Source organism: Apodemus sylvaticus, chromosome 5 (assembly GCF_947179515.1).
Source record: "Apodemus sylvaticus chromosome 5, mApoSyl1.1, whole genome shotgun sequence".
Lineage (NCBI taxonomy): Eukaryota > Metazoa > Chordata > Mammalia > Rodentia > Muridae > Apodemus > Apodemus sylvaticus.
The window spans coordinates 67,514,903-67,521,152 of record NC_067476.1 but is presented as its reverse complement, the minus strand read 5'-3'; the positions used below and the strand labels follow the sequence as shown (position 1 = coordinate 67,521,152).

The following is a 6,250-nucleotide window of genomic DNA, read 5'->3' as shown; positions in this document are numbered from 1 at the left end:
ATGTACACCTGGAATCACACAAATAAAGCAGACTTCATCCTCATGGGGTTGACAGATTCCAAAGAAATACAGCTGGTCCTCTCTGTACTGTTTCTCCTGATATACCTGGTCACTGTTCTGGGAAACATAGGGATGATGTTGCTCATCTGTCTAGATACTCAGCTTCACACTCCAATGTATTTTTTCCTCATGCATCTGTCATTTCTTGACCTCAGTTATTCAACTGCCATCACACCGAAAACATTAGAGAACCTGCTAACAACAAACAAGAGCATTTCCTATACAGGTTGTTTTACCCAACTGTATATTTTCATCCTCTTAGCAGGTACTGAATGTTTTTTGCTTTCCTCAATGGCCTATGACCGCTACATAGCCATCTGCAACCCTTTACATTACCCTGTTATTATGTCTTCACGATGCTGCCTTGCTCTCCTTACTGGGTCCTATGTAATTGGAACTGTGGATTCCTCTGTAACTGTGTTTAGCATGATTACCCTACATTTCTGCAAGTCCAACGTCATCCATCATTTTTATTGTGACACATCTCCACTTCTATCTCTGTCTTGCAGTGACACACATGTGATTGAATTCATTATATTCATTTTTGCAGGTTCCACACTCTTGGGGTCCCTTATTACAATATCTACATCTTATGTATCCATTCTTTCTACTATTTTGAAGATAAATTCCACTTCAGGAAAGCAAAAAGCCTTTTCCACTTGTGCCTCTCATCTCCTCGGAGTGACTGTTTTTTACAGCACTCTGATTTTTACTTATTTAAAGCCAAGTAAGTCCTATTCTTTGGGAAAGGATCAAATAGCTTCTATATTTTACACAATTGTGATCCCTATGCTGAATCCACTTATTTATAGTCTTAGAAACAAAGAAGTCAAAAGTGCTGTTGTTAGATTAGTGAAGAAGAGACAAGGTTCCAGAAAGTTAAGATAACAGTGGTATTAACCAGTCAGTCATATTTCTTCTACTTTCAGGTTCCCTTCTTGAGTTTCTGTAAACAAGTGCAATTGATTTTACTTTTCTATTTCTTTGGGTCTTTTCTTATTCAAATATAGTTTGGTAATTTCCAGGAACACAGTTTTAGGTGTTAGTTTTCCTTGCTGAATTTCATGGATCATATAGTAAAAACATGTCTTTAATTGTGTTTTGCTTAGTTTTAAGGAATACTAGCTTGCAATGTAAAAAAATGTTTGAAATTTTTAGACCCATGTCATTTAAATTTCACACTTCTTAAATACTTAGATAAATATAATGAAAAGATAATTTGGGTAATGTCTATATTTTCAGAAATCACTTGTATAATTCACAATCAATTTCTTATGTAGTTTTTGACAAATAAGTAAATTTAATATTAAATTACTTCAGCAGTACAAGATAAATAATAATTCCACTTAATGTGTTAAGGTGATCGACATAATATACTTGAGGAAATAATAAAACATGGTTTATTGTGATTAATAATAAATTCAATTTCTGACATACTTTAAATGACTGTCATTTCTTGAAAAATACTCTGTGGTGTCTTATAAATTACTTTTAGATAATTTAATGCACAAGCATGTAACTACCTTAAAAAGAATATACTCAGTTGTTTTTTGAATTTTACATAAATTTCTGAAATTGTGTTACATGATAAAATACATATTGTGCTCTAAATTATAAAATGTTAGTGAAAATTTTGAAAATATTTAAAATTCAAAGAGAAAAGTTAAAAATTACTGACATTCCAAAGCATGCTCTTCTCAGTCAATAACTGAATGTTTGTTTGTGTATGCCCAATAGAGAATTTTTTCTCTGTACTCATTAAAGGCATTATTCATTCACTTAAAAGTTTATTATTTGATCATTTCTTTATCATAGCAAACTGTGAATGAATGTCTTGTTAGCTATTGGGACAGATCAGTAGTCCTATCTTTTGTTACTTTAGACATGATATACCCTAAGTCTATTAAGGTTAAATTCTTTATGTAGTACTTTCCCTGTTTTGTATAGTTATTAAGCCTTTGACAGCCATATAATTCTTAGACTTAATTAATTGTAGTACCCATAGTTAATTTTATTTTACATTACAAAATGTACATGTAAATTGTTTTAAAATAAATTCTTTAATAAATTAGTATTTAATTCATTTTATTAAATGTTTTCATGTGCATATGTGTGTATGTAGTATATAAGTATGCATGTCTGTGTATGTGTCTTTGTTTTTTTGTATGCATTTGTATTTGAGGACACATGGGGAAGGGAAGACCAATAATGGATGTCACGTGTCCTTATGTATGGTTTTCCACATTAGTTTTTGAGAGAGGTTGTCTTATTGAACCTAGGATGTACATTACCTAGGCTGCCTGGTCAGGGATTCTGGGAATGAAAGTATCTGTTACCCTAAACAAGGGGTTTTGTTATATGCCTATTTGCCGTGTCCCTTATATTTGTCTGTGGACTGAATTCCCATTCCTGTGCTAGTATGACAGTCATTTATTTACCAACTCCATTTTCACATTTTAATAAGGTAACACACTACCCAATAATTAATAATAAATTTATATTCTCTTGACTGATGAAATTTATTAGACAGGATCAATGTTTATTTTTACTTAAATTTATGTAATATGTATATAATCACCTAATTTTCATAAGTTGTTTCACAAACGGCTGTATTATACATAAATATTGTAGAATGTGTTTATGACTTATGTTACTTCTAGTGTGTGTATGTATTTTCAAGAATGTGTTTCCTATATTACCATTATTTTATTTTTCATTGAAATAGTGATTTTAAAATATTTTTAGTTCATACATTTACTGCGTTTTGACATTTCTGACCCTGAATATGCCATTTCAAGGTTTGGGACTCTTTCCTACTTTCCATTCATTTAAAATATGGGCTTTCTTTCTCTCTCTTTCCTACCTCCTTACCTTCTTACCTTCCTTCCTTTCTTCTTTTCTTTCTTTCTTTCTTTCTTTCTTTCTTTCTTTCTTTCTTTCTTTCTTTCTTTCTTTCTTTCATTCTTTCTTTCTTTCTTTCTTCTTTTCTTTCTTTCTTTCTTTCTTCCTTTCTTTCTTTCTTTCTTTCTTTCTTTCTTTCTTTCTTTCTTTCTTTCTTTCTTTCTTTTGTTCTTTCTTTCTTTCTTTCTTCCATGTATGTTTGTCTCTACAATTTAGAAAACTTAGTAATTGATCACACAGGTCAACAGTATATATACCATTATAGATCACTTCTGAATTGAAACGAAACTTACAATTCAAATAAGATAAATATAAAATTGTCTGTCTTCTTTATAATACAGGTCAACTAAAATAGATTATATGTGGTTACATAGGTACAACTTCCAATATATATAAAATGCTTCCATTGTCTATTAAATTTAGACATATATATATATATATATATAGATAGATAGATAGATAGATAGATTTGTAAACTAGTTTAAGTTAAAATACCTTATGCCATATCTACATGTGTTTGTGTATTGACATAAAAGGAGTTTTTATTGAAAATATTTTTATACAGTGTATTCTGATTACAGTTTTTCATTCCCTCATCCCTAGACATGAATTTTAAATACTGTAATGTCCTATGCAATTTATTATTCTTACTGCAAAATAAGCTGACATATTAATCCATACAAATTGTTTTTAATCATAAGGACATACTTTAAAATATACAACCCAATAAAATGGAAAATATATTTATTTGCTTACTCTTATTTTTTTCCTGTCGCTCAAATGTTTTTATTCTTTCCCTTCTACATATTTAATAGCTTTTTTCATAAGATATATTTTTATCACTTCTTTCTCATCCTCATTAGGAAAAAAACCAGTAAACTAAAACAATAATAAAAATAGACTAGGAAAAGCCCAATATAAATGCGCTAAAGAAAAAGCACAAAAAACCACATATACACAGAGACACACATCCATTCACACAGAAATTCAGAAGCCATAATAAGCAAGCAAAAAGCCTATTACATAAAAAAAAAGTCCAGAAAACCCATGAGACAAAATAATTTCATAATCACTGTTCAGTTTATTTTGTGTTGACCATCATTGGCTAGGCCTTGACCCTGCCATTAAGTGCGGTTTGTATACCAAGTGAGACTGTTGAAGAAATTTAAATTTTCCTTTGTAAGGGTTCCCAATTTGAAATAGCTTCTGTGTTACAAATGGGGATTTGAGACCATTTGAGACCTTTTGGTTCCCATGAGGAAGCCCCTTAGACCAGGGGTCCCTTTATGGCTTGAACCTGTAGAGACTCTACATATACTGCCATAGCTTATGTGAGTTCATAGATCCATCAGTCCTGATGTGTCTAGAAGACCTTGGTTTTGTTGTTGTTGTTGTTGTTTTCCTTCCTGTTTCTTTTATTTTTATTTCTAAATTTTTTAATGGCTTTCATTCTCACTGGTTCTTATAATTTTTCTTTCTCCACTTCCGTAAAATTCTCTAAACCCTGAGTTGAGGGGTTTCATGAAAGCATCTAATTTAGAATTCAGTGTTTTAAGCTCTTGTATTCTCTACACATTGCCCGGCTGTGAGTTTCTGTATTTGTTACCATATAATGTACAAGCAACTGTCTCTGATGATAGATTAGCAAGACATTGATAGACGAATATAACAGGATCTTGTTAGGAATGATCTTATTGCTCTGTTATTTTAGGAAAACCATAAAATTTATATAGGTAAGTGGCCTATCAAGTTTCAGGTTCATGGCCAATGGAGCACTGCCAGGGATGGGCTCAATTTCATTGAGTAGTCCTGAAGCATGGGCATGGAGGGGTTGATTACACCTATAATTTAGGTACCATTATTCTACCACAGGTCACCATTGTAGATAGAAGGCTATGCACATCATTTAGTATTTACCTCTCTCTTTTTTTGCATGCAGAGTACTCTGAAATACCATAAACACTAGTCAGTAGGACTGAAAGGTACACTGTATAACACACCATGACATATTGCAGCAGCCAGGGTACGAAGTGTTTGGCTTCTTTTGGAGAGAGTTTGAAAGAGGCAAAAATGAATAGATGGAGAGATGAGTGAGTTTAGAGAACATGATTAAATTTGCAAAGAATCAATAAACCTTTTAAAAACTAAAATAAATATCAAAAAATGTGGAAAATAATAAAAGGAACATATTAACACAGCAAAATCTTTACATGGTATCCAAATATTTCAAGTGATTTAAAAACAGACTCTTAAGGACAGTAGAGTCAATGGTTATAAAGAAGTAGTACTGAGACGAGTAAAGAATGAATATCTACTAATTGTATTGACTGAAGTATATATCAAACTAACTAGTAAGCCATAAAGATAAATCATGTTACTAGCTGGTCTCCAGAAAAAGGAAGAAAGAGAGAGAAATAGAGAGTTAGAAAGAGAGACAGCTGTATTTTGATAAAATGTGATTATAATAGAACTTTTAATTGCCTGATGTAATTGTTGTGTCTGAGGCTTAATGCCTCTGTATGCCAACCTAGGCCTAGTCCTGTAAACTTCTAGACTTTGTACAATCTAATCTAGACATCCAATATTTTCAGGCTCTGAGGCTTAGGGTTGAATGAACACCTTTTCTTTCTGAACTCTAGCTGGCTGGTTCAACTCAGCTGTTCCAGCTCAAACTCTTCTCCCACATGACTATCTTGGTCTCCTGAATAGCTGTGCTTGGCCTCATACTATATTGAGCAATATGTTCTAATCTGGCTGCTTCACAGTCTCTGGTTTTATTCTGTCTTCATGTGTGTCTAGCATGTTCTTTCTATGCAACCGATTTCTTTATAAGTGTTCCAATAAGATGGCCTCTCTCTCTGCACTGCTCCACAAGTAGGGTCTCTTTCCTGTCTCTTCTCATGAGAGCTGGGCATATACAATTATTCTATTAAATTTTTCTCAAATTCTTCACTGTGTCTGCCATTCAATTACACATTTCTTTTAAACATGCATGCTTTCTTCTGAAAAATAACTTTACCTTCACTGTTTGGAGTTAAAGATATCTATTAAGGGCATGCATATCTTCCATCAAGTAGGACTAAAGGTTTGTTCTAAGGACTGAGCTATACCGCAACTAAAATTTTTTTTTTCAGAAAATTACCAAGTCTCTGGTTTCACAATGTCATGGAACAAGGGACACTAACTTGGTGTTCTTAATGAATTTACTAAATATTTAAAATATATACTTAATTATAAATATAATACTTCTTTTTGTGTCGACCTTCTTTCCTTTATTGTGACTATGCTT

General features: G+C 32.2%; 1 protein-coding gene across 1 annotated transcript; it reads left to right on the top strand.

The window, feature by feature from the left end:
• On the top strand, window positions 1–948 carry LOC127684291 (olfactory receptor 8H3-like). Its single transcript, XM_052181244.1, has one exon. The coding sequence runs from the start codon at window positions 1–3 to the stop codon at window positions 946–948; it is 948 nt and encodes a 315-aa protein (XP_052037204.1).
• The last annotated feature ends 5,302 nt before the right edge of the window (window positions 949–6,250 follow it).